Source organism: Pteronotus mesoamericanus, unplaced genomic scaffold (assembly GCF_021234165.1).
Source record: "Pteronotus mesoamericanus isolate MK-2021 breed Mesoamerican mustached bat unplaced genomic scaffold, CSHL_Meso_final scaffold_174, whole genome shotgun sequence".
Taxonomy (NCBI): domain Eukaryota; kingdom Metazoa; phylum Chordata; class Mammalia; order Chiroptera; family Mormoopidae; genus Pteronotus; species Pteronotus mesoamericanus.
Genome location: NW_026555309.1, coordinates 17,791,233 through 17,817,551, shown reverse-complemented (window position 1 = coordinate 17,817,551; position 26,319 = coordinate 17,791,233). Strand labels below are relative to the sequence as shown.

Below are 26,319 nucleotides of genomic sequence, written 5' to 3'. Positions count from 1 at the left end.
TGATAATTAGCTTTCCAGACTTGAATTTTCCATGGCAAAAACATATATACTGGTTAAGAATGACAACCATTTGATGTTGTTTCTTTTTTTACTGAAAAAATTATGTTCAAATATACTTGTTCACATGTCTTGGAGCAACTATGACTGTTTCTGTAGGATAGATTTCTAACAGTTGAGTTGCTGGACCAAAAGATTCAAATAGTACAGAAGGAATAAAATAAAGTGAACCCCCACCTCCTTCCAACCTTCAATCCAACCTTCAGTCCCACTCCTGAAACTGCTGTGATTTTGTGTGTCCCTCTACAAAATGCTTATGCGGGTAGGTTCATTTTGTTTGACTACATTGACCGTCTGTCCTTAATGAGTGCCTATCCTCCCAACCTATTTTATATCTAACTTTCATCTTTTTGGTGACAATTTTAGTGCCTTCATTGTTTTCAGGCCCATTAGAAATGGAATGCACCCTGGCTGGTGTGGCTCAGTGGACTGAGCTCCAGTTTGCAAAGCAAATGGTTGCCAGTTCGAGTCCCAGTGTAGGGCACATGCCTGGGTTGTGGGCCAGGTCCCCAGCAGGGGGCGCACAAAATGCAACCACACATTTGATGTTTCCCTCTCTTCCTCCCTTCTCTCTAAAAATAAATAAGTAAAATCTTAAAAAAAAAAGAAAAAAGAAATGGAATCATTGATTAGCATGCTGCTTCTACTAATGCTGAGAACTTTGGGATTGTCTCCACGGGCCCTTCAATCATGGATAAAGAATCTCCAGGAATTTAAATAAATTTCTGGGAAAATACTAGCCTCTGAAATAAAATTTCAAACATAAAGTGATTTCTTAAAATTCTACTCTAAGGCAAGCTTAAGTAATTATAACATTTAAATCTGTTCTCCTTTTTCTCATCATTCCCTCCCCATGAGTGCCATGTTCCAGCCAAACTGCAACAGCCACTCTCTCTGATGCTTTCAGTTCTGCTTTGCTCTTCTCCAACTAGAGTGCATCCCCCTTTGACTTCAGTTAACCTTACAGAGGACCTGACTTCAAATCACAGCCCTTATCTGTGTTAACCTTTACTAAATTATTGAACCATTTTTCTCTTTAGTTTTATCCTCTGTAAAATAAGGATAATAATGTCTATGAGGTCATTGCAACCATTAGTTAAGAGGTATAAAATGCACATTAAAGTCTATATATTATTCTTAGTGTTACTCTCCTGTGACGGCCCAGCTAGATGGCAGGTTCTCTAAGGACAGGTACCATTTCTTTGTATATTTGTAGTGCCTAGAGTGTTGAATTTATCAGATGTATTTGTTAAATTGAATAAACACATTATGCTATTTGTGTATGTCTTTCTTCAGGCATAGACGCAAGGTTTCTGAGGGCGTATTATATGACCAAGGCCTAATACAGGATCTGGTACATGGTAGACTATGCAAAGTCTGTAACCATTTCGTACTTCTATGTAACAGTTATTTATTTAGACTAAGTATCTTTTTATAGGTCTTGTCTTCTCAACATGTCTGTTCTTTCCATGTCAAGTGCCTAAGAAGCATGCTTGATGATAACAGGGAAAAATGTTTAATCTAAACATTTCCAAACTGTACCTGCAATGAATTGTAATGTAAAGTGCTGTTAGGTAGATAATTCCATTTTTATAATAGGATTTCAACCAGGAATGAAATACTGACGTGGGTCAAAAAAGAGCCCAGGATTAAAAGAAGGGGTGGGTGTTTTAGCTTTCACTCTAGGTAGCAGCATCACAAATTCTTCAAATTTAAATCAGTAAAATTAATAAAAAACAAAAACAGAGCTTAATGTTTAGAATTAGATTAATAGAGGAGGATTAATATCATCAGGATTTGCACAATGTTAAGCAATTTATGTCTAAATGTTAAAGCAAGTAGTAGGATAACCTACCTCTACTTGGTTGATTAATTTCAAGTCAAAGTGGGACATATATTTGAATAAACTTTGTGAGGTGACCAACAGTACAGACCAGGGTATGGGAATTGGCCCTAGCTCCGATAATACATTAGATATGGAAACTTGAGAATAAAAACATTACTTCCAGGACTTTTTGCGACTGCTAAAATAATAATGTGAATGGTTGTTGACGTAAGAACATCCAAACATATAGAGGATTTTTATGAGTTTATTTCAGCCAAACTAACGGCATATTCAGGGAGCAAGATTTCAAATGTTCGGGAGAGTAAGTTTTGCAGCTTCTTTCATGCATTTAAAATCCAGGGGCCCTGGCAAGTAGCTCAGTTGGTTAGAGCATGGTGGTCCCAACGCACCACGGTTGTGGTATACAGATCCCCAGTGAGGGCACATACAAGAATCAACCAATGAATGCATAAATAAGTGGAACAACAAACTGATGTTTCTCTCTCCCTTCCTCTCTCTCTCTAAAATCAATAAATGAAATTGAGTAGGGGACATTAAGGGAAGATTGGAAAAATCAAAGCGTAGATTGGATTACAATATAGTTAACAAAGATGTGTTAATCTAGACGCACAAGATTAATGGACAGGGCTGGCTTAAAACTTTTCACTAAAGAATTTATAGACCTGGACCATGACTACCGGTCATGATCTGCCCAGTTAGTAATTTATGATCAGAGCACTCTGTGAGGTTACTTTCCATAGAACCCATTTTTTCCTCCACACGGTGCTCCTGGCACAGTTCAGTTAGCCTTTTGGTTCCTACTCCTCCTGACCTTCATAGTACCATGACCCCCGAAATAACTCACCTACCGGGCTGGTTTTACTTATGATTTGTAACTGGACGTTTATATCAAGGTCCAAGTTCTCGACAAAAAAAGATGTTTTAGGCCTGTTTATCGTTCTCTCTGTGCAAATTCGGCTTACAAGTTGACACTAACACAGCCAAAAAAAAGAGGTCAGTATGGGGAAGCCAGCGCGGGACGCCACAGTTCTCCGAGGAATCGGCCACTTGAGCGAGGGCAGGGGACTTGGACGCTGCTGCTCCAGCCCCGGAGAACTGACCGCGGAGAAGAGAGCCGGCGATGTGGCGCTCTGTTGTCCTCCCGGTCTCTCCAAGCGCCCAGGTTTGGAAGAGAGATGAGCCCAGCAGCGCGAAGACCTTGGTCTAACCACCTCCGCCTCTTCACATCATTCCTCCCGCTTCACCTTCAGGCGGCTTCTCTAAATACCAACCAGCTCGACTGTTTTCAGCCCTCAGTCTGCAGCTACAAGCATGGGCAACCTCGCGTCCAGAGGCCTGAAGCTTGCAGCACTGCTAAGCTTACAGCGCCACCGCCAGGGTAACTAGCGGTACCTATAGCAACTGGCGGCGGTCCTCCTCTTCTTGCCCTGCCTCTTCCGCTTGCGATTTGCTTTCGCTTCCGGTCTCCAGAATCCAACTTGAGCCGCAAAAAGCTTTGCATTGTGGGAACTCCTTCCTTTCTGGTTCCCCGGCCATTTTGGCAGCTGCGCTTGGTGAGTGGCCTCTACCGGGTCGAGCTTTAGGCCGCGACGGGAGCCCGGCGGGTTACCGTTTGGACCTCTGGGTCCTAAACTTACTGTCCTGTGCTCCGTATGTTCTAGGTAGGGGTCCGTCCCGCACCTAAGGCAGGAAGATGGTGGCCGCAAAGAAGACGGTGAGTGAAGCGGGCCGGAGCAGGCAGCAGATTCACGTGGAGAGATGAGTCTTCGGCGGGGCGGGCAGATCTGAGCACACTGGGGAGACAGCATGCCCACGGGCATTTGGAAGGTCCCAAAAGAAACCCGAGAGGGTCTCTTAATTATCTGGGACCCTCGATTTCGGAGGTTTCATTAGTCTCGGCTTCCAGAAGCTGGGTCCAGGTTTGAGGTCCTTACAAACAAGGCCTTCAGATACATATTGTATGTTTGCTTTGTAGAAAAAGTCGCTGGAGTCGATCAACTCTAGGCTCCAACTTGTTATGAAAAGTGGCAAATACGTGCTGGGGTACAAGCAGACGCAGAAGATGATCAGACAAGGCAAAGCCAAACTGGTCATCCTCGCCAACAACTGTCCAGCCCTGAGGTAATGGGAAGAACCTGAAGCGTGTGTAGTCCGCTGCGAGCGCATATGTAGGGGATAAACTTGCTATATGGGTAGCATGGACTCGATTTTATGAGATTTGCTTTACCAAGTGAACACTCGAAGAATGACTTACGGTTGCTATTGCGGTACTTGGTTCTTGATTCCCACCCTCACCTCCCGACCTGTTTTCTCCTTGTGTAAGCTTATCTTACGGTAGAAATGCGGCAGAAGGGGTAAAATCCAGTGTCAGAAGATTGAGGGAAGCCCCTACGTGTAATTTGTTTTTACGTATCTTTATTGCCATGCCTTTGGTCGTTCTTTTAGCTTTGAGATACTTTACAAAGTGCTTCATTGCGTGAACTTCAGTGTAGAAAAGCTCAATGAGGTGTCACCTAGTTCATCTTACTCTGCCAGTTCTCTCAGCCAAAGTTTTGGCATGATTGTGTTAAAATTGGACTTAGTGGGTATTGTAAATAAGTTAAAGAAACTCGCGCCTTGCAGAATGTAAGCCACAGTCAGCCCGCTACCCGCATAGATTTTCTGTGATAATACATAACCGCAGAGCATTTTGTAGGGTGTCAGTACTTCCGCAGTACCCTCTCCCATCCCATCCCATCCCATCCCATAGTTTGGTGTTATTTCAAACTGTCCTTTCAAACCTACTGTCTGTAGCCGTGCACACATGTGAGTGTGCCCACAGTCATATGAGTGAAATGCGGATTCTGATTTGGGGTCTGGAATGGGGCCTGAGATGATGCATTTCTAACAAGCACCTTGTACGACATTACCCCTGGTCTGTGGCTCCACACTTCGAGTAGAAGCAAAGTACTGTTAGGACTCCCTTCAAATTTGTGAATCCACTAATGTCTGTCTACTCAGTAGATACAAAGGTTAACTCTGGGTAACATCACTTCCGATCTAGGATTTAGCATCTGAGGGTGATAGGAATGAACCATCTTTTAGAGGAAACACGGATTTGCATTATGAATCCTCCACTTACTATTCTGTGCCTCAGTTTCTTCATCAGTTTAAAAATAAATGGAGTACCAAAAAAATGAGTGGTTGTTACAGGAACTTACATGTAAAGTGTCTGGCATGAAGTAAATAATGCTTTGATTTTGCACCTTACCCTCTTCTCCATGAGCATAGATCCTGTCTTAATTGGAGGTATTCGATATTGGTATTTTTCTGGGTGTCTCATCTCTTGTAAGGAATCCAAAGAAAGATGGTTTGTATTGATTAATGGATATGATAATAGGTTCTTAAGAGTAATTACGGGCTTAATTACTGTTGGAAAACCTCACCAACATTAAACCTAATGAGAGAAGTAGTAAATCTTAATCTGTCAGTCACTTCGTATGGCATTTATTTGCCTTTCTTTGATTCCCAAAGGAAATCTGAAATAGAGTACTATGCCATGTTGGCCAAGACTGGTGTCCATCACTACTGTGGCAATAATATTGAATTGGGCACAGCGTGTGGAAAATACTACAGAGTATGCACACTGGCTATCATTGATCCAGGTATGCTTTGTAAATCATATTTTTTCCTTTATAATGTAATACAAGCATTTGCTATACAAATGTTTTTGGTTCTTGAGTTGAGATGGTGAGAATTTGGATATAGTAAGGGGTATCCTGTAGTTTTATTTCATGGAGAATTGATAATGTCACTGTATTGGCTTTGTTATAAGTGAGGTTTTTTTTAAACTTTGAGATCATGAATTTCATTTGATCTCAAAGACTTAATACCTTGAAAAGATGAAATTATAAAAGGGGAGAATAATCAGGTGAATTGGAGGAAAGTAATCCTTACTGACTGCTTGAACAGAGGTACAATTGGTTGACAGAAGTTGACTCTTGAACAATACAGGCTTGAACTGCATGGGTCCCTTATATACAGATTTTTTTCAGTGGGTTTCACATCAGTGGATTCACCAACTACAGGCCAAAGACAGTATTTTCAATCCATGGTTGGGAATCTGTGTGTACAGAATGCCAACTTAAATTATATACAAGTCAGTTCCCCTGATTCCTCGGTTGTTCAAGGATCAGCTGTACACATCATGTTGTTTTTGAACTTAAGAATTTTTAATTTATTCATAAAATACTGCGAATATTCTCGCTGTTCTGATTTTGTAATAATCAGGGCAGGCTAACCATTCGCTATATTAAAAAACCATGCATGTGTCCCCAGACCTAGTTCTTTCCCTAAGTCTGGTTTTATAAATGCTGGTGATAAAAAGTCTGATTTATATTATGCATCTTCGCGGGGAAATGTCTGACTCTACGAGACTTTGATTAGCCCCAGGAAATGACAACACAGCGAGCACAGTAACTTGAAGATAAGCACTGCTAATGGCATGGTGACCAGTTGCCAAAATGAATTGTAAAATAATTACTGTTTTATTTTTCAGGTGATTCTGACATCATCAGAAGCATGCCAGAACAGACTGGTGAAAAGTAAAGCAGGCACAATTTTTCTTTAATAAAACCAGCCAAAATTGGGTTTAAACACTGCATTCATGTCCATTATTTTTGTGTCTTTTTGTTTCAGTACTTTCCTGAAGATAGGGTTAGAGAGGATGAGGCAGCTGGATGTGGTGGCAAGACTTTGGGTTAAGAGACACAAGTTCCAGTCTCCACTTTTCCTAAAGGGAGCACCTTGAATTCCTTCCAGTTTTAGGACATAGTTGGCGTTTTGTATTTGAACGTATTTGAGAGGCAGCAAGGTTCAAAACCCAAAATTTAACCAGAACTGCAATTTATAGTCCAGCTTAAATCTACCAAATCTGAGTAGCAAAGAAAAGTAAGTAAAATATGCTAATATTCCCCTACCCCAAACTTGGCCACTGCATGTTACATCTCCCAGGCATGTCCCACAGGACCCTTTTCCCACATTTATTAATATCCCTTGGGAAAAAACATTCAGAGGAATTAATTTGGGGTGGGGGGATACTGGTTTACATCCATCTTGAATGACAGAGTGGAATGGTGCTGGCAGGGTATACCCTACACAGTCTGCTTGGGCTCTGAGGGAGGTTGCGGAAGTGTCAGAAATGACCATCTTTTGGACTTTAGAATCAATCAGCTTGGTCAGGAAGTTTTTGGTAGACTAGTGAAGACAGGAGATGAGGATGCTTTCAATATGTTATCTAGAAAGTGAAGTATTTGATGAACTTGGAGTCAAAAGATGCCCTTTTTAATATTGTACAACAACTGTGGTTGCATCAAATTCCCAGTTTCACAAGTGAGGGAATTGGTCTTTTTTAGGATAACATTACATGATTTTGGCTTACCTTCGACGTTGATGGGTATAATTAAATTTATGGATGTAATTTGGAAAATACCTGTTATGAACTAGAGTCACTGGTTGTTCAGTTAACTCAGTATTTCTCAAATTGGGAGCATTGCTGACATTTTTCAATGGGACAGTTCTTTGTGGTGGAGGGCTGTGTGTACTTTTCTTTCCATGTCATTGTAACAGTCAACACCTTCAGATGTCACCCCATAATTTAAAAGCATCTCTTGGTTGAGAGTCACAGAATTACATGAAAAATTGTAAATATCCCGAGGTGCTCATGTTTGCATGTCTAAAAACTAGTGTGCCCACGGTGGGGTAAAATGTTTGAAATCTGTCCCTGGTAAGAATTACTTGGTCAGACTACTGCTGATCGAATGTTAATTAGTCTGTTTCTGTGGTTCAAAGTGTTTCAGTCCTTTAGTTAAGGCAGTTTATGTGCTTGTTTTCTACCTACTTGGTCCATTTCTCCTTCAGATTGACCTTTAAGCCAGCTGGGTTATCTGTCCCTCCAGGCTGACCGTCGTCAAGGGAAGGGGGGGAGAAAGGGAGAGGAACATCGATGTGAGCAACATTGAGGGGTTGCCTCTGGCACACGCGCCCGCTGGGGGCCAAGCCGGCAGCACGGGCATGGCACCCCCCCAGCTGAGCCACCTCTGTCAGGGCTGCCTGTGCTCTTTCGTGCTCTCACCATCGTTTCAACACGAAATTTAAAGTTTAGAGAAAGGGAATTTCAAGCAGAAAATTGCTCATTTGGGTCTGAGGCTGCTGTGATGAGATGCCATTCAATTGCTGCCATAATTTAAAAATGCCAAATCAGGGACTGTCTAAGGTGATATTTTTAAATGTTCTCTTCTGATTACAATGAGTATAATGGGTTTGGCTGGAAAGTTCTGTATCCTGTAGGGGCTGCAGGAAGTACCAACCGATTGGATTTAATCCATACGTATGCTGAGAGAGAGGAAAGTCCCAAAGAAGAGTTTGGATATTGTACAGTGTCAGTTGCAATCCATGTGGTTGGTATGGTAGCAAGAGCAAACGGTACATAAAAAAGAAACCAAACTTTAGGCCGATTGTGAATGTAGCTAGTTGGACTTTATGGAAGATGGTCATCTGGTTCATGGAAGACAGCTCTCTGATACTCTCTTGCAATTCTTACTTCCAGCTTGGACTTCCTGCTCCCTCTGCTTGCAGGGGCATCTGGTTTCCTTCCCCTGTCTGCTCTTGCAGGTCACCCCAGCAGCATCCTCCAGTCTAGACTGGGTGCCTCTGAGTTACCATAAAGCCTTTTTTTATGGGCTTAATCCCATCTCTCATTAAACTAGGTTCCAGAGGACAGTGACTTAACATTTTCAAGTTTATATCAGTTATTAATGTGTCTGGCACATAATAAAAATTCAAAAACCAGAATGAATAATGACTTTTAGGGCTTAAACCTTTCTCATAGATACGCTTGTGGCTTTCTAGTTCAGAATTGTAATCTTCACCAATAGTAGGTCTTGAACATCTTGTACACCAACCATTACTTAATGTACTACCTTCTACCCTTTTGCTTCAAAAGCAAATTTAGGAGTGAAAATCCTAAAGTGAAATGTGAGCACTTGCATCACGTAAGGTAAAAAATTGATTCATTCAACATACACTTCTGTGGCAGCATCTTTGTGTCAGATGATCTTGGCTGCTGAATAAAAATAATAGCTAATGTTGAGCCATTAAAATGTGTTAGACTTGACTAAGTAGTGTACCTGTTAACCCATTTAATCCTTTTAACAATCTGATGAGATGATGCTTTTCTATTTGACAGAACCAAGGCTTGGAAAGGTCACAATGAAACGAATGCAAAACCACATGATACAGATAGCAAAACGAGGAAAATGGAGAAATAAATTTCCAATTTTAGACAATCTTCAAGTTAAATATCATGACTTAATCTAAATTTGATGGATTGGTTGGAGGCCTTTGTTTCCTTGAAGACATTTTCCTCATCAAGTTGGAGGAGAAAGTTGAAAACCCTCTAGTGAAATGTGTAGAATAGTGTAAAAAAACAGGAGTGGAGGCAGCCTAGAGCCACTAGAGGGAGCCAGGACTCAACAGAAAGTGAAGTAGAATTGAGCCAATTGCATCTCAAAAGGTAGTGCCAGCCCAAATCAATGCTTAACTTCCTAATGAAAATATGTTTTTGGGATCAAATGGATGACTTACATATAAATATAAACTGAGGGTTTAATACTTTGAATCACAACTTTTAGACTTCGAAAGAATCATTTTTAAGTACAATTGAGGCCTAGGTGTTCTCCCCACTGGACCACACTGCCCTCTGGGAGGACATTGTGATGGGAACACTGGTCTTCAAATATTTAATCATAAAGTTCATTCGAGGCACTTTGTTTGAAAGGCATCATTTGGCCTCCAAAACCTATGGAAAGATACCACTTGGGTGTCTTCATTTCATAATGAAGCTGCCACCTGTGGGTGTTTTCCTGGGGCTCTACGTGCCTTGACCTGATACACCCTCAGTCTCCTTTGACCCTGTCCCTCCTCCCACTTCTTGAATTTTCCAGGGACAACCGCTAGTGTGTACGTGCTTCCAGAACATTTCTTACACTTCGATGAACGTATTTATGTACCTGAACAAACAATAATACTTGTGGGCATTTTAAATTTACGGAAATATTAGTATGCTAAACATACTTTACTGTTGGCTTTTTAATTTCAGCTTTGTTTCTTGGTTTAACCATGTATATATGTAGATTTAGTGTATTCCTTTTAAGTGCTGTGTCTTATTTCTAAGGTATGGACTATGCCACAATTCATCAGTTACCCTTTTTAGATCAGGTTATTTCTAATTTGTGAACTTTCGTAAACTCCAGCAACATTCTTGTATAGGTCTCATACCTGCTAAAAGGCAGCGGCTAGAGTACAGGGTTGTGCACATTTTGTTCTACTGGATATTGACATTCTCTAAAGAGACTGCCCATAGCATTCTCATCAGCAGTGTGCAAGAGCCCCGGATTTCCACATCCTCACCAACACATGTTATAGTCACACATGCTCATTTTTGCCAAGCTGTTGTTTTAACCTGTATTTTCCTGATTACCAGTGAGAGTCAACATTTTTTCATATACATATTGGCCATATCTGACATTTCTAATATTCCTTGCATTTAAACTAAGAATTTTACACAGAATACACAATTCTCTGAAGTGAACTTTAATATTGTACTAAAATACCCAACTTGTACATGTCCTATGATTTTATGCATACATCCATATACATATATCAAGGTAAAGTCCAATACAAAAAAATAGCTTTTCCTATGGCCAGTGTTCTACAGGAGTAAGACCGTGCAAACTGTACTTCGTAGCCAAATGAGATTGCAACGCTCTAAGGCAGGACAAAGCAAAAGCAAATCATGTCCACAGTCTGTTACAGAGTATCTTGCATAGCTTATTCTGACTTGATAAACGCATTTTAAGATTCTGAGGGATTCTTTTTCTCATTACATTTATACAAGTTAGTGTCTGCTTTCTACCTTCGTTCTATGGCAAACCAGCTTTCTTAGCTCTTTACAACCTTACAGAATTGACTGTAGCCTGAGCTATACGCCTCAGAATTGCTTTCATTGTAATCCTTGATATAATGACATACCAACAGTTATTTCAAGTCTTCATCTGTATCTCAGGCGATTTTCCAGGGCTTCCATTCTCTGTGTCATTTCTTCTAGTAAATTTCAAATTAAGGAAAAGGAATCTGAATGGCCTATTTTTATTTATACAAAAATATAACAATTTACCTAAATAAAAATTTGTCCTAAAAAAAAATTAAGGCTTTTTGTTCCATTTCTGTGAAGTATTTTAAAACCTTGACTTCTAAGTTTATAGTAACACATGCTACCAAGACTATAAATCTTTTGCGGGGGGGGGGGGGGTTAAACATCAAAGTGGGATAGTTTGGCTCAAATTCTTTTTAATTTTGAATTCTCATCACACCTCTGTTGCTTATAAACTAGTTTGCCATCGCACACCTCCAGGAGCCAGTTGATAATGTTGGTAATGTGGTGAAGAGAAAAAAAACAAGGATTAGGCCTTGACAGGGAGCTAGGCATCTGGAGAGAGGAGGAATTTTCACTTGTCGTGCCAGATGCGGCCAAAGCATAGCGACCTTGAAGACTGCAGACCGATGCTCTTTCATATGTAACTTCTGTAGCCACGTAGGAAGTGGACCCTCAGAGTTGAGGTGGGAAAAGGAAGAGGAGAGGAACATTCAGACGAGCATCAGTCTTCCTCCCTGTAAGCTCCTGAGCACCTTGCACCTGCCCCATCGGTGACAGAATGAGAGCCTAGATTCACCATCTGCATTAATCACTGGCAGATTATTAGGGGACCATGTTTTCAGCTTTCAGAAAGGGAATTGCTCTATGCTCTTCCTTATTATATAAACCCATTGGCACAGAGAATAGCTCTGGCACAGAGAATAGCCCTGAAGTAAGCCATTTCCCTATTGACTAGTTGGTGCATGTTTAGATAGGTATCAGCGACCTTGAGGAAACTGATTTTAAGTTCAGAGCAGTTGGCAGGCTGTTCAGTGTGTAAAAGCACTAAGTCCCCATTTCTCTATTACTTTAAAGCATTCCTTTTATTTGTAATATTGTTTTAATGAATCATTGGATCCTGCTGTACCCTTGGTGGAATGTTTCATCTTAGAGTGCTGATATAAAAGATCTTTCCTGCCAAAAATAAAAGAAAAAAAAAGACAAAAAAGAAAAAAAGAAAAAAGAAACGCAACCCACCTCAGTCCTCTAGAAACTAAACAGTGACCAAATGTGGCTACAGTGTGGGTTAGGGCCAAAGGAAACACCTGGAGTTTAGGTGGGGTTCAAGACCTTTTCATTCTAATAGGGGTGTCCAACCTTTTGGTGTCTCTGGGCCACACTGGAAGAAGAGTTGTCTGGGGCCACACATTAAATACATCGTGATCACAAAAATAATCTCACAATGTTTTGAGTTAATTTACGATGTTGTGTTGGGCTGCATTCATAGCTATCCTGAGCCGCGTGCAGCCCGCGGGCCGTAGGTTGGACACCCCTGTCTCTTTGCTTCTAACACTGTACCTTGGGTATACTTCAGATCAGTACATATCCTCCATTTTCTCCTAGTTGGGGTTGGGAGGGGGGAGATTAATTAAATACACCTGTTTCTTTCATTTGCATGCTGCCTGGCCTTACTGCTAAACCCTCTAGAACAGCAAATAGCAACTAAATGCTTGACCCTTGCCACTAAGCTTGCTTGTCCTTGGCTCTCAAACACCTAACAGGTTGCTTAAGAAAAAAAGGCTTTCCTGGAGTTCTCTATTCTTGACTTTATGGAAATGACTTCATTTGGTCTATACCCACATATGGGATTTGTGATGTTTTGATAATATTCTTTGCATTCCATACAGAAGCACAATACAAGCAAAGGATATAGCGTTGTGTTAATTTTCTTACTTCTTCATTTGCAAGGTTCTGGAACATGATAAGGTTTTCACATTTGCATTGCTCAGGTTTTTCTTCCAAAGAACTTCCTGAGAAAGCAGATGGAAAGTGTTCACCTCTGTAAACCCACTAGATTTCCCAGACGCATAACAATAGGGCTGATTCAGCACATGCAGGAAACCATAATGAAAGAAATGTTCAACTTTCTCCACAAGCCAGATCCAGGAAATCCCAGGAATGGGCTTCCAACACTGAAGTGACTTCTATTGTGGATTCGGGGAAGAGCAAGACAGGTTTTTTTTAGATTTTTAGTTCTTATTTTACTTAAGTTCTTTACCCCGTCCTATTTCCTATTTCCTCCTGTCCTCTCATCTTTTAAACAGTTTGTTAGCAAGCTGACAGGCTGGTATCAAGTTAACCTATAGTAATATTTCACTGGAAATTACCTGAAGATTTTGTGGAATGGAACAGTTTTTGTGTAGACCGTGAAAGACTGTCTTCTTCAAACAGATATCTGTGTTGCACTGCAAAATTAGAACAGGAAAGTAGGTCTTGGATATTTATGGTGACTGGCTCAGATTCTGTAAAGAGAAGGAAAATTGAAGTCAAACCTGCTTAACATGGCTGTGGTATAAAAAAGCTCAGCTGTCAGAGCAAGACACTTGGTAATCCTAGCATGTGGTATGCAGCTTTGGGACATACTGTGGCAATAAGAATTGGCAGAGACACTATTACCAAACATGGCTAAGGTGTGGAGTAATTGTTTCTTATCTCATTGAGGGGGGAAAAGCCATACTTAACATAATTCAAATCTTACTTTCATTTCATTTTTAAATCATTTTTATTTTTTAATTACTACAGTTGATGTACATTATTATATTAGTTTTAGGTGTACACCCCAGTGATTAGGCATTACATAACTTACTGAGTGATCATCCCAATAAATCTCACATCCATCTGACACCATACAAGGTAATAGAATATTATTGACTATATTCCCTATGCTGTACTTTACATCCCCATGACTATTCTGTAACAACCAATTTGAATTTCTTAGTCCCTTCACCTTTTTCACATGTTTTTCCAACCTCCTCCCACCTGGCAACCATCACAATGTTCTCTGTATCTATGAGCTTGTTTTGTTCTGCCTTTTTTTTGGTTTGTTTTTTAGATTCAGTTGTTGATATGTATTTCTTGTCATTTTACTGTTAATATTTTTTATCTTTTTTTCTTCTTTTTAAAGAAGACCCTTTAACATTTTACATCTGGTTTGGTGGCGATGAACTCCTTTAGCTTTTTCTTGTCTGGGAAGGTCTTTATCTGTCCTTGAATTCTAAATGATTGCTGGGTAATCTTGGTTGTAGGTACTTGCTTTTCATCACATTAAATATTTCTTGCCAATCCCTTCTGATCTGCCAAGTTTCTATTGAGGAATCAGCTGATAATCTTACAGGGGCACCCTTGTAGGTAACTAACTGCTTTTCTCTTGATGCTTTTAAGATTCTCTCTTTGTCTTTAAAATTTGGCATGACCTCTTTGGGTTCATCTTGTTTGGGATTCTCTGTGCTTCCTGGATTTATATGTCTATTTTCTTCACCAGGTTAAGGAAGTTTTTTGTCATTATTTTTTTCAAATAGGTTTTCAGTTTTTTTGCCCTCTCCCTTAATTTTTTTGGATTCTTTTTTCTTTAGCTGTTCTGACTGGTGGTTTCATTTTGTTTGTTTGCTTTTGCTTCCTTATATTCCAAATCACTGATTTGATTCTCGGCTTTATCTACTCTACTGTTGATTCCCTGTAAATTATTCTTCATTTCAGCTAGTGTATACTTCATTTCTGACTGGGCCTTTTTTATGCACTGAGATTCTCACTAAGCTCATTGAGCGTCCTTATAACCAGTGTTTCGAACTTTGCATCTAATAGATTGCTTGTCTCCATTTTGTTTAGTTCTTTCTCTGGAGTTTTGTTCTATTCTTCCTTTTAGGACATGTTTCTTTGCCTCCTCATGTTGGCAGCCTCCCTGTGTTTGTTTCTATGTATTAGGTAGAGCTGCTATGTCTCCTGGCCTTGGCAGAATGACCTAATGTAGTCATTATCCTATAGGGTCCAGCAGCACCGCCTCCCCAATCACCTAAGCTGGGCACTTGAGGCGAGACCCCCGTGTGGGCTGTGGATATCCTCCTGTTGGAGCTGAGGCTTGATTGCTGTTGGTACACCAGTGGGAGGGATTTATCACCAGGCCAAGGAGCTGCAAGGACTGGCTGTCACCACTGACCACTCACCACTAACAACCGTGGAAGATCAGCTGTGCAGGGCCCAACCCACAGACCAGGACTTATTTCAGCAGGCCTCTTATTTCTCTTACTTTCATTTCTTTACAACTTTTATCTGGGGGGAAACCATGGCAGAAACATCCACCAAAGTTTCTAAAAACACTGCTTTTAAAAATTTACCTGTCGGCTGGTGAACCCTCTTTGGCAATTCCCCGGCTGGGGAGTCCTGACTTCCATCAGAGTCTTCCAGAGCTGAGAGGAGAAAGATGACCAAAAGGAGTGATAGTTGTCTGCTTGTGCACGGGTGTTCTTTAGGAAACTGATCCCTGACTAATTCCTTGGCTACCTGCCCTAACACAGGGTATTTTGGTATTATTTGGTAACACCACAAATTCAAAAAGAAATTGGTTATCTGGAAAATCCAAGACCACTCTAGGGCAGTTCTCTCTAGTGAGGGAAGCCTGGACCCCTTAAGTGTATCTTACTTAAGAATGCCCCCAAAATATCATGTCTAGAAGGTGAGATGGAAAAAGAGTTAAAGTTGTCCAAGGAGTAAGTTGCCGTGGCAAAAGCTCCACTTGAGGCATTTCAACTTGAGTGAAACAGCCTAGAGGGAAAACATTATCTTCCCACATTAGAAACAGGAAAGGCCTTCCTTCCCTGTTCTCCCTTCCTCGCATTGTTTTTTGCCTTTAGAGGAGTAAGATATATCCTTAGACTGGGACTTCAGTGGTGACTGAACCTGGAGCAGGAGTACAAGGGAAAATGGGCAGAACTGCTGTACATCGGCATACCTTACATATGGCAGAGTAAACAGGAGAAAAGCTTAGAGAGCTCTTACTGTAATAACAAAATCTAAATTCTAAAGTGCAGCCTAATGTTCAATAAGCAGACATAGTCAATGCAGAAAGGTATTTTTTGATTTTAAACAGTGAGCTTGATCAGACTACCATCCCTTTCCACTCCAATTATAGGCACATCCTGCAATTGTGCATCGGCTTTCCTGATTTATATAATGGCTGTTTCTTAGATGACCATCTCTGTAGGCATTTTTTGTTTTTGTTTTTTGGCTCAGGATTAAGTGTGCCAGTGTGTCAAAACACTACCACATTGCTCAGCCCAAAGCAAGCACCAAGAAATGTCGGCTGTTACTTTTGTCTTCTCGCTCCCGTCTTCCACTTTCCGTGCTTAGTGTTTACAGGTGTCACTGGCCCTGCACACCAGGGAGGCACTTTTTTGAGCACTTTGAAGGAATGGGTTGAGAATTTCTCATTCAAGGGTTCATGCTGCCCTGTTGGCTAAGAACTCTCCTAGACATAAGCTACAGTACCTTCGCATATGCCTTTCTTTAGTTTTTCACTTATCTCGCCCATTGTGCTGAAGTCCTCGGCATAGAAGAGATGCTTGTTTGTGGGTTTAGAGGCGATCTCTTGCAGTTCTTCCTCAATGGCTTTTCCTACCCCGACAGCATACATAGTTATGCCTAAGGTGCAGAGCGAAAGGAGAACAGGGCGTTAGAGGTGTGTTCCCATAGTCCGGAAGTTGTGTGCACTGCACCCAAGGCCAGCTAGAGGTTGAGTGGCGTGATTTCTATGTCAGTCTCACTTTATTTTTTTCACCACTTTTATTGTGGCTCTGTGAGCAAAAGACAGGGATCCAATAGAGGAGGGTGAGGCGTCTAGGTGGGGTTGGGAAGGCAAGGTTGGTTAGCAAATCTTAACTTTTCCTTGAATTAGCTTTAGTGGATCCATTGGAAAAGAGCTCTATCTAATGGCTTACTAAATGGGAATCTCTTCTGGGAGAAGTCTAAGAAACAGGCATCTTATGACCTTATAACCTAGTTTCTACTTCTCAAAAGTTCAGGGAAGGAACTTTAAGTGACCTGGGGTGAGGTGAAGTGGCATCCTTCACCACCCCACCTTGGGAAGACGAAGCCTTGTGAGGAGGTGCTAAGCTAAAAACGAGAACTTGCAGACCACTGGAAATCCCCAACGTCAGAAGACATAACAAACCTATGAATCAAAGTTAGATCTCAACAGACATGAGAGGTTACTCCAAAAACTTTTAAACAATATTAATCACTAGACTCCCTTCCTCATATATTCTTTATTTTAAAGTAAAACAGTAAGACCTTTAGTGGTACTTGATTGTTAACATTTTTTTCAGCATGGATATCTTATTCTGGCTAATTCATTAGACTAGATTTTTTTTTTTAAATACACCTAAAAATGGCTCTTTAAGCTAAGGGGCAATAGTTATGCTTTGTTCTAAGTCTGTGTCAGGTCAGTAGCCAAGTTCAGCATATTTATCCAGGAGCCCAGGTGAGTTTTATGTACAACTTCCTAAGGAGGGTAATTAGTATTTTAAGATTGTATTAGCTATGCATAGGAATAATTAAATTCATTAGAGGATGTCACTTCAGATACATCTGTTGATTCAAGAACCAAATAAACATGTGCTTCTCCTACGACCTGCGTTTGGGTGATTTGTGGAAACATGAGTTGTGGAAAAAGTAAGGTAGATTGATCTCAGTGTGACAGATCAAAGGGCTAACCACTGTCTTCAGAGGCAAGAGGCTTTCCCCAGTATTTTAAGAATGCGGGTTGCAGGGGCCCACGGGCTTGCCATGAGCTTTCATCCACAAGCTCGTCCAGAAGCGGAGGAACTGCGAGTGAGCAGCCATCCAGGTGACTTAGGCAGGACACTTGTTTGTGGCTACTATGCTACTGGGCTCAGGAAAAAGTTGTGAATAGCAAGGGAAGCAGTAACAACAAAACGGCAAAACGGCCTCCTTCACCAAGAGTGATTGAATGCTGACGTGACCCAGCCCTTTGCGAAAGGAATGGAGTTCACTAACAGGATCGCTAGCACTTTCACTCTTTTGTTCATTCACTCAGCAAGTATTAGTCACACATGTACTACGTGCCAGGCCTAGGCACGGGGTCCATAAAGTCTTGGATGAGGCCCCAGGCTGTGCACACCCTTTCCTGCTTTACAGGACCTGCTAAAGCAACGTGTCTTCAACAAGTTCCTAAAGGGTGGTTTTTAAGCAAACTGCTTCACAGTCTCAAGTTTTCTCATCTCCCCAAAGAATCCACTTTGCCTTAGTTGTCTCTACCAACCATCCTAGCTTTTGATTTTCCGTTTCCAGGGGCCACACTTCACATCTATCCCCAACTAAAGTAAACTCCAGTCCTCCTGCCTTAAACATGGGGTCAGAAACCCCTCAGAGAAGAGGCTGAATTCTACTGAGCAATGGGAGCTTAGAGTCACAACCTCCTGCAACATTTTGATTTTCTCAAGAGCTAACTTTTGCCTCTTGTAAACAAAGAGTATTTGCTCTCCTAAGGTTATTGTGCTTTGGTCATTTACTTGAAGTATTGGTTAGGGAAAAAAAAAAGTCTCAGTAAAACATTCCTCCCACCAGGAATCTGTTTTCACCAGCATTTGAGGCCTGCTGTGTATTTACCTGTGGTTAAATAGCACTTGCAGGACTGATTCTCTCCGCTGGAGGTCACACCCTGGCCAGTCAAGTGCAGTAGATGATTACTCAGGTGTCTGCATCTAGACCAATTGCCCAGTCTGCCACTTTCACGTCCTTCCTGTCCCTGACCTCCCTGGAAGGCCTCTAGGTGGCAGTTTAGTAAAGTGTACAGCAGCGGTTGACCGAGAGCCTTTCTGTACGCTCTCAAAGGCTCACGCCTAGGGCCAGCTGTGACCACTGAGTGAGTTTAAGAAACCCGAACCCTGCGCGGTGTGAACCACACCTCCACCCCTTGTTACCATTGGCCTTGGCTTTGCTGGCCCACTCGGAGACGTCGTCCTGAGCCCGTCCATCTGTGAACACGATGGCCGCTCGGGGCACCCGTGCGGGGAGAGGCCTGGCCCCTTCCATTTGGGTAAAGCTTCTCTCAAACATGTGTTTCAGGGCCAGCCCAGTCATGGAGCCCTTGCCCATGTACTTCATGTGGGCCACGGCTTTTTTCATGTCCTTGGCCGAGCTGAAGTTTCTCAGGGTGAACTCCGTGCGGACCTGCGTGGAATACTGGAGCAGCCCCACTCGAGCGGCTTTGGGGGAAATCACCAAGGAATCTATGATTCCGGTGACAAACTGCTTCACAATCTCAAAATTATCTTCTCCGAGGCTCTTGGATCCATCGATCACAAAGACCAGGTCAACCGGGCCTTCAGAGCATCCTGTAGGAATGAAAGGAAAGTGGAGACAGGTAGCTGATTTTAAAAAATTGTTTATGCCCAAGAGTAGAAGAGAGTTCTGCTTCAGCTGGAGGCATAACTGCTTTGGAGAACCACCTTTGTTCTCAGATAACATACAGACAAGCGTGTCAGGAGAGGCACGCAGCACAGGTATAAATTGTCTAGGGATCCAGGTCCAAACTGTGTCCTGGGGCACTGGCAGCCAGGTCTGGGAGGCACTGTGGATAAAGTGCACCGAAGGGTCTCACAGCACCCACGAGATTCCTGTAACTTTACTCTAGCGCCCTAGTGCTGGCCTTCTGGCAGAGAATGGAAAAGGAAACTGATTTTTTGTTTGTTTGTTTGTTTGATTGTTTGCTTATGGAGCTTTATGCATATTGAATTTACTGGGATGACATTGGTTAATAAAACCATAAAGGTTTCAAGTGTACAACTCTAACACATCATCTGCGCACTGCATCGTGTGCTCACCACCCAAAGTCAAGTCTCCTCCTCCTACCATTTGTCCCCCTTTGCCCTTTGCCATCTCTCCCATCCCCTTTCCCTCTGGCAATCACCACACCGTTGTCCGTATCTACAGGACTTCTTTTCCTTCTTCTTAATCCCCTCACCTTTTTCACCCAGTCCCTCAACACCCTCTGCCCCTCTGACAGCTGTCAGTCTCTGTTCTCTGTTGTCTGTGATTCTGTTTCTATTTTGTTTGTGAGTTTATTTTGTTCCTTAGATTCCACATATAAGTGAGATCACATGGTATTTGTCTTTCTCTGACTGGCTTATTTTCACTTAGTATAATAATCTCCAGGTCCATCCTTGCTGTTGCAAAAGGTAAGATTCCCTCCTTTTTATGGCCAAGTAATATTCCATTGTGTAAATGTACCATTGTTTTTTAATCCACTTATCTATTGATGGGCACTTGGGCTGTTTCCATATCTTGCCTATTGTAAATAATGCTGTAATAAACATAGAGGTGCTTATTTTTTTTTTTTGAATTGGTGTTTCAGGTTGGAGAAGGAAATTCTTAAAATTCAGCCTAGCCATTGCTTTTTCCAGAGAGCTTTCCTAGAAACCCAGCTTGTGTTCAGTACTCTCTGTGTGCCCCTCACACTACACATTTATCCAACAAAACTTTGCTTATGAGCATGTGCTTCATGCAAGGCAGCAGGCACAGCAGGATGCGACAGTGACCCAGACGAAATCTTGACACCAAGCTACTGATCATCTAGTGTACTCTCTGCACTGTGCGATGGCTGATTATCTGTGGGTCTCCTCCTCTCGTCTGCCAGTTCCTCCAATCAGGGGCCACATCTCATTCCCTCTGTGCCCCCGAAACCTGGCACACAATAGGTATTCAATAAATGCTTGTTGACAAAATAAGAGAGGTGGCGTCCTTCAGGGAGCACACCTGTAAATAACCCTACTGACCTACTAAAACGTAAACATGAATTATCAGTGGAAATCCTTTCTCTACACAAAAGCTTTCCAGGCAACTCAGATGGTTGACAGTAAAAGCTTTATGCAAATACTTCAGCAATCTGGGTGTGGAGAGATTTTTCTTTTTTTGTTACTTAGGGCTGCATAAGACATTTACAGATCCCAAATGGATGACCTCATAACATTCTCTTTTATATATCAAGCAGCTGTCAAATCTTTAAATGTGAAGCACAATGATATAAGCAAGTAAAGGCACACACATGCAAAAACATTTCTATGCCTGGCCTGAATAGCATGTTAATGGGGCTGTGTGTGTGTGTGCACGTGTGCTGGTGAGGGGGGGGTGGGGTGGGGTTCCTCTCTTTCTCCATTAAGTGCTTGTCCTCATTACCTAACTTATTGATTCTTTATTAGTGACAGAGGAAAAGGCCAACTCAGAGTTCCATTTACATTCACAGCCTGTTCCTGAATCAACCAAAACAACAACAAAAATAGCAGGTGAAGAGTCTGTGGATCTCTAGCAGATTTCAGAAATACTGGAATAAGTTCCTAAAACTGAGTCTGTTTTCTCCTCTTCCTCATATACTCTTTTCTTACAGAACAAAACCAGCCCGTGCAGGCTCCATGCACAGTGGGGCACAGAGGGCTTCTCAGGAGACAAGGGTGCTAGGTGGGTGCAAGGCACCAGGGCGAGAGGTGCCAGGCTTTGACTTTCCCGCCCAGGAAGGATGCAGCCCCACCTTGCTGGTAACTTCTTTGTGGTGGTTGGGGGGTCACTCCAAATTCCCCTGGGCATTTTCTTTTTGGTAGCCAAGTCAATGGATTGGCTTTCAGGGCTTAATTTTCAGAGTTCCAGAATTTCAGGGTTGGATAAGACCTGTAACGGTCATCTAATGCAGCCTCCCTGTTGCTTACATCTTTACAACATCCCTACCGAGCCGCCATTCGGCCTGGGCCTGAGCACCTCTCCTGACGAGGAGGGTGTCACCTCGCCCCTGGAGCCCCATCTGTGGACAGCTATGCTGTTGACGATGACACCAGCTATCATTTGTCAAGCATTTAGAATGTGCCAGCTCTGGGCTAAGCACCTTTAAATATGTAACCTTATTTATTCCTCATCCTATAGATGAAAAAAAATGAGACTCAGAGAATTTAAATATATAACTATCCAAATTCACGCAGGTGTATGAATGGGGGGTTAAAATCCAGATCTTACTCAAAGCTCATGACCTTAACAAACTAATCACAGAGCTTCCCTGAGAGACAGTTTCTTTGTCCTTGAGCTGAGCTGTACTGTAGCTTCTCACCAGTGTCCTTTCCTTCTCTGGGGCAGGGGGAGGGCCACAGAAATCATGAATGAGGTGACAGTCACTTTGGTAATTGAATGGTATCTTAAGGTGTTTTTTTTTTTTATACAAAGACCCTAGTTTCTTCTTTTATTTTTCACTTGACATCATACTGGACTTCCTCACCATGATGCTTTCTAAATTTTGTCTCTATCCCTTTTCTTAACCTTTTTTTTCCTATAAAATAATACATGTACATGGAACAAAATTCAAACATTGTAAGAGTATATATATGTGTATGTGTGTATCTATTGCTCTCTCTATGTGTGTGTATATATATATATAATGTATATTAGAGGAGCCTCTTACAAAATATATCAATGGTAATACACTATAAAAACCATCCAGCACCATTTTCTTTCACCTAAAATGTCTTGAGGATACATCTAGAGCTGTTTCATTCTTTTACATAGCTGCATAGTATTCTATTGTATAGCTGCACTATAATTTACCTAATTAATCTCTTATGAATGGAAATTTACCTTGTTCCCAGTTTTTTGATGAAATAATACTGCACAAAATGTTCATATGTGTGTGTGTGTGTGTGTGTATGTGTGTATACACACACACACTTTGAGAAATACATGCACATATGGGTAGGATAAACTCCTACAAGTTCAATTGCCTTTAAAAATATTGCCAAATTGCCCTTCTAAATGTTGTACCAATTCAGACACTTAGTGATAAACTTGTAATTACCTATTACAATATACTTTTGCCAAAATAAAGGATCATCAGCTTTTTGATCTCTGATAACTAATAGGTAAAAAAAGAAAAAAGAAAAAAGGCTATTGTTAATCTCTTACTATACATTTTCCCTTTTTTGCTTCTATGGCTTTTATGTTTCGTGTCATGTTTAGAAAGGTCTTCTCTATTCTGAGTTATAAAATATGTCTCTCAATTTTTTTCCTGCTGCTTTAGCAGTTTTATTTTTGCAGGTTTAAACCTTTGCTCCCTCCCTCTCTTTCTGAAGTGCAGTGCTCAGAACTGAATGTAATTCTCCAGCACAGAGCACAGCACGGTCTCAAAAGACTTGCCCCAAGTGCTGAGTTAAGCTCTCTTCCCCATTCTCTATTTATGCATACGCACTCATATTTACGAGAGAAGCAGAGGTGGGGAATTTGTTCCCTGAAAGCAGTCCAAAAAGCGGTTACTCCCAAACCAAATTAGAGCAGAAAGCCAAGTCCAGATCACTTACTCTTGCACTGCCTTCCATCCTCAGCTAGAACAAATCCCTCTGAGCATTTGCAGACGTAGGAATTGCCACGACTAACACAAATGTGTTCGCAGCCATGGTGGGCCGATTTGCAGACATCCTTCCCTGTGGAATAGGCAGAGTTGAGCGATCCGTCGGTGCAGGAATGAGCTGGGTTGAACGGTCACGGCAGGAGAGATGGCGGAAGGAGTCCACTTTGTACAGATCCATCTGCCTTCAAACCCTCTTTAAAACTAACCCCCTTTCAGTCTAATCCTTAGGACAGGACATGGTGAGGGAAACACCCAGAAAGCTCTCACTCCCTCAAGCCTGAATGGTAAGGCGGGTGATCACTGTCCTGAATTTATTATCATTTTTCAAATTGTTCAACCTGCACTGGTTTTTGATTTTTCCCAAACTACTGATCTGTTTCCACAGACATCCCAAATACTCCTGTTTTAATAGTCTAATGATCCATGTCTCATGCGTGAAGTACTGTAAACTCTAAAAAGTAGTCACAGCCCTTTAATCTTTATGGCATCCTGTGATAAGAAGGAGGCAGGACTAATTATACCCAACTTACAAATGAGAAAACTAAAAAAGTTTCACAGAGTTGCCCAGAGTTGCAGCAAGCTGCTAGCAGATGAGGCATGTCGTCTCCCGAGTACTCCTCCTCCGCGGTGTGAAAGCCTACGGTTCTTTTCCCTCATTAGCTCTCTAAAGCAGGGAGCTTCCTACAAAATTGCAATTGGTGTGCTAAAGATCCCTCTAGAAAGTGAGAATGGAGGGATTTGATTTAGCAATTAAATTCCAGGGGTAGAAGTTGTACCTATTAAGCAACAAATGTGTTGAATGAACAAATGGTGCATATGTGCACGCCTGCATGTATAGAAATAGAAATGAAAGCATGAACAATGCCTCGGGCAACATCGTAGACAGGGTTTCTGCAGAAGGGGCATTGCTGTGTGAGGGCAAAACCCAGGGTCATGCAGGGAGCCCTGCAGACTGAGGCCAGGGTCCCACGGGCACCGAGAAGTGAGTTGTTCCTGCTAAAGGTAGGAGCCCTTCTTCCTGGTGGACAGCTGAGAGCAGCGAGTTCCATCTGACCCCGCTCTGTTGACACATGGAGTGACCCCAGTCAGCTCAAAGCAGTATGTGAGGAAATGCCCCAAGCCAACCTTAAGGCAAATGAGTTCATTTTGCCTTAACTAAAAAAGGGCCATTCTGCTCACTGGAATAGAGTATCACAAAAGCAGGTCGATGGTGCTGAACCCCCCCAAAGTAGGGATTAACAGCTCACAATCTCACAGTGGAGGAAAATGTGCTCTTCTGATGCCCACCTCACAGAGCTACTGTGTCTCTGTCCCTAACTTTGAGTGCTGTGATGGTTAAATTTACATGCTACGGTGCCTGGTTGTGTGGTGAAACAGCAGTCTAGATGTTGCCATGAAGGTTCTTTTTCAGATGAGATTAACCTTTACATCAGTAGGCTCTGAGTAAAGCAGAGTATTTTCCATAATGCAGGCGGGCGTCACCTAATCAGTAGAAGGCTTTAAAAGGAAAAAGACTGAGGTTTCTCCGAAGAAGAGAGAATTCTGCCAGCAGACTGCCTTTGGATTAGAGCTGCAACATCAGCTCTTCTGTGCCTCTCAAGGCTGCTGACCTACCCTGCAGATATTAGAATTGCTAAAGCCCATAATCATATTCTATCTATCTCTTCATCCATCACACAAATACATCTATATGTATGTATCCTATATATGCGTATATACACATACACACACCCATACATCTTATTGGTTCTGTTTCTCTGGAGAACCTTGACTAATATGCCTTCTAAGCACACTCTCAGAGCCTGAACAGTGTGATAAATAAAAGCAAACGATGGCATGGATAAATAAAACCCACAGAAGATCCCTTCAGCGCCTCTCTTATCCTCTACTCTTACTTATAAGAGCTTTCAAGAAGAAAAAGCACTGTAATAATCTTCTGATCCCCACAGCGATGGCTCGCAGAGATTCTAATCGGTCCCATGACCGGGCACAGCCTTCGTGAAGAGGGCCAGCAGCTGGCGGAAAATGAAAAGGGGCAAAGAGCCTGACAGCTCAGGACCTTGAGTGAGAAATTCCTGACAACTAAGGGTCTACTGTACTGCGCCCAAGCAAGACACTTCAGGGTGCCCAAGGAGGCAAGGAACTTGTCATTGTGACATTGATTGCAAAGAAAGATTTAAAAGATTAAATGAAGTTACATAACTGAGTCCCACAGATGGGCAAGTTCATCTCTAGCTGGGGGTCACTTACTTTTGCAGCGTTTCCCATCCTCAGTGAGCCGGAACCCCTCCAAGCACTTGCAGATGTACGACTCGCCATTGTTCACACAAATGTGTTCACAGCCATGGTCTACTGCTTGGCAGACATCTTTCCCTGAGGACAGAAGAGCAAGTTAAAACCTTTCATTGACATAAAGTATCTCCGGGCTTCACCTCACAGGACCCATTCATGTCATCTCCCAGAATCTGGAGCCCTTTGAGCTCAGTGATCCATGAGGAGAAGATGAAATTAGGGATGCAGTTCAGTGGCTCTAATCTGAGCTAACTGTTCAAACCTCCCCACTACCATCACCATCCTCATCCACCAGCATCTAATTCAATGTCTCATAAAAATGCCATCTATCATCAGCTTTCTGCAGATGTAGTTTCTGATACCAGAAGGGAAACATTTTTGGTATGATTGCGTAGAAAATTAAACCTCAGTTTAGATTAGCAGCACTGAAATCTACTTTTGGCTCTGTCACCGTCATGTTTTGTGACTTGGGAGAATTACCTAACCCTTCGGAACCTTACCTCTCCTGTCTGAAAAATGAGAGTAACAATTTCAGTTACTCATCTCTGTTAATATGAGTTGCCCTTTGAAAAGTGCTTTGAGAAGCTTGAGAAAATAAGTGACCAACAGGGATGGAAATCACTTGCTCAGGGCCACACACCCCGCTTTGATGATGCAGAGATGTGTCCTGGCTTCATCTCAGAGACTTTGCTTTCTGAGACGTCAGAATGGCCTTATCAT

General features: G+C 42.0%; 2 protein-coding genes and 1 non-coding gene across 3 annotated transcripts in view; 2 read left to right on the top strand and 1 right to left on the bottom strand.

Annotated features, from left to right (window-relative positions):
- The first annotated feature begins 3,354 nt into the window (after positions 1–3,354).
- RPL30 (ribosomal protein L30) lies at positions 3,355–6,543 on the top strand. The gene is made up of 5 exons (XM_054590057.1): positions 3,355–3,456; positions 3,565–3,617; positions 3,879–4,024; positions 5,417–5,547; positions 6,441–6,543. The coding sequence occupies exons 2-5, from the start codon at positions 3,597–3,599 to the stop codon at positions 6,488–6,490; spliced, it is 348 nt and encodes a 115-aa protein (XP_054446032.1). The 5' UTR covers positions 3,355–3,456; positions 3,565–3,596; the 3' UTR covers positions 6,491–6,543.
- On the top strand, positions 6,134–6,267 carry LOC129084491 (small nucleolar RNA SNORA72). The gene has a single exon (XR_008530615.1). It is a non-coding gene; the product is annotated as a small nucleolar RNA SNORA72 (small nucleolar RNA).
- A 4,203-nt stretch (positions 6,544–10,746) lies between the features above and the next one.
- MATN2 (matrilin 2) overlaps positions 10,747–26,319 on the bottom strand; it is a 123,516-nt gene continuing 107,943 nt past the window's right edge. The window contains exons 12-19 of the mRNA XM_054590306.1: positions 25,558–25,680; positions 23,258–23,380; positions 18,851–19,264; positions 16,398–16,550; positions 15,248–15,319; positions 13,244–13,378; positions 12,788–12,886; positions 10,747–11,047 (exon numbers count right to left, since the gene is read on the bottom strand). Coding sequence (XP_054446281.1) covers positions 10,992–11,047; positions 12,788–12,886; positions 13,244–13,378; positions 15,248–15,319; positions 16,398–16,550; positions 18,851–19,264; positions 23,258–23,380; positions 25,558–25,680 — 1,175 coding nt within the window. The 3' untranslated portion in view covers positions 10,747–10,991. The remainder of the gene's footprint in view (positions 11,048–12,787; positions 12,887–13,243; positions 13,379–15,247; positions 15,320–16,397; positions 16,551–18,850; positions 19,265–23,257; positions 23,381–25,557; positions 25,681–26,319) is intronic.